Source organism: Fusarium oxysporum, chromosome VII (assembly GCF_013085055.1).
Source record: "Fusarium oxysporum Fo47 chromosome VII, complete sequence".
In the NCBI taxonomy this organism is placed as follows: Eukaryota; Fungi; Ascomycota; class Sordariomycetes; order Hypocreales; family Nectriaceae; genus Fusarium; species Fusarium oxysporum.
In genome coordinates, this window is record NC_072846.1 from 2,107,736 (window position 1) to 2,109,789 (window position 2,054).

Genomic DNA, 2,054 nt, shown 5'->3' on the forward strand with positions numbered 1-2,054 from the left:
TCCCATCTGGTTACTTGGGGCGATTGATCGGATTCTCTGTGAGACAAGTCATGACAAGCGCCCATTAGTCAAAAATTCTTACCTATACAGTTGGGCCAGAACGGGTACTAAATTCGACTTGAAATGCCAAGGCACATCTTGTCGCTGACTCTGCAAAGCCGCAATTGATCTCCAACGGTTAAGTCAGGATCTCAAATAGTCGTAATATGTATGCCATCACGAATTGTAGGAAGCTTGATGTTTAGATGTTAGGATCTCAAATAGTCGTAATTTGTATGGCTTCATGAATTGTAGAAAACTTGATGTTTAGATGTTGGGATCATCCCAAGGAGGTATTAAATTCAAATCGCTCAACTAATTCTTTAACCTCTTATCGCTATAGTATCTGTTCAACAAGCCTCAATCATACATTTCAGCCACCATTAATATGTGTCCGAGCCACCTAAAACTCCTCAGCACCTCTTGCCTAAACGCCTGGTATCTTCCTTGACCCATTCCCAATGCCTCGTGGGCCGCTTCAGGTCCTCTATGGACCTGGCGCCACGGTAACAATATTTGACCAAGTCGAACTGTTGCCAATTACACAATAGACTGGCTATATGTGCATATACGGCACATTAGCTTACTATTAGTGCTCTGTAGGCCGCTCCGCACCCTCTGCATCCATCGCGAAGCGACCCTGGCACGGCGGGTATGCCTTTGGTAGTCGGCATTATAGGTTTGGAACCATTGGAATCATGTTATTCAAATATTCCACACTCCGAATGCCTTCATCCCAAAAGAGAGGACAGGTTCATCCGAGAATCTTGTTTCTTTCGAGGCTGAGACTCCTGCTGCACCGGTGAATTAGGCGCAGTAGGCAAATGCCCGTGAGGAGCAAACGAAGGTAGCCTAGGTTGACACTCATGGTGCTCTCCGGAAGATGGCGAAGCTAGTGTGCTCAGGCTATGTGCGTTGTGAAGGGGTGGTAGTTCGACTGGCATATGGAGCGAGATGGGCTGGCGAGCGGGTGCCGTGGTGTAATTAGAACTGATGTCAGACTCAGCAGACTCGGAGGGGCATGGTGAAGGAAGAGGAGCCTCAACCCAGGGCACGGGGTGACGAAGGCTTGGACCCGCGAGAGGCGAGAACTGTGTTCTTGGCAGAGGCAAGGCTGGTGTCGAGATGGAGAGTCCAGGCCGGTTGCGGGAGTAGACGTCATCGTAGGTCTGCACGGCACATCGACGGTCCATCCTCCTGCGGCGGTTCTGACTACCATTCCACCAGTTCTTGACAGTATTATCACTCCGACCATGAAGACGTCGCGCAATCTCGGCCCAACGCTTTCCAATTTCATGCACTAGTCGCTCAATCTGGAGGCCCTCCTCAGGTGTAATAGGATCGTGGTTGAGAGTTGGCTTCAAGTTTTGATGATAACGCTCGCGGCACTGCTTCGGTGTTCTTGAGCCCAGAATCTGGGCGATTTGAACCCAGTTGAGAGGGCCATGGGTTTGAACTAGGTTCATCAGATACGCATCTTCGGCGTTGGACCAAGGGCCTCTCCGGTGAGCAGTCATGGTTACTGATAATGGCCGGTTGGCAAGTGTGATGATGGGCTATTAAATTAGTGGGCAGTTAGATGGTAGTGTTGTAGATATTATTCGAGCTTTGAATGCAAGAATGGGGTGGTTGCTCATTGATGTTATAGATGAAGATGTAGATGGTGAAGGATATTGAGCCTCTGGAAAAGAGATCTTGGCTCGGAAGGAAGGGGGAGAGGTGATCAATTATCCGTGGGAAAGCTGGATGGGGCGAGGATGGCATGAAGCGTAATGTATGGGGAAAAGCAAAGTCGTGACACCTGGGCGGGTGTGATGGAGTGACCGCCCTCTGGCACCCCCAAGTATCTCGACAGCGGCAATCCTGGTGGCAGATCGAGAAAGTTTGTTGGCGGGGGTGATCACATCTGGCATATCTGGGACCGACGGGGGTGTGTCAAACCGCTGTTTGCAGGGTGTCGGGGGCTCATCAGCTATTGTCCGTTATCCTCAGAGGGCAATACTAAGAACCAACGA

At 50.1% G+C, this 2,054-nt stretch overlaps 1 protein-coding gene across 1 annotated transcript; it reads right to left on the reverse strand.

The window, feature by feature from the left end:
- Positions 1 to 770: 770 nt before the first annotated feature.
- On the reverse strand, positions 771 to 1,556 carry FOBCDRAFT_204247 (Homeodomain-like protein; the record flags this gene model as incomplete). The annotated part of the gene is made up of 1 exon (XM_054705793.1): positions 771 to 1,556. One exon carries the CDS (start codon positions 1,554 to 1,556, stop codon positions 771 to 773), a length of 786 nt encoding a protein of 261 aa, XP_054561768.1.
- Between the last annotated feature and the right edge of the window lie 498 nt (positions 1,557 to 2,054).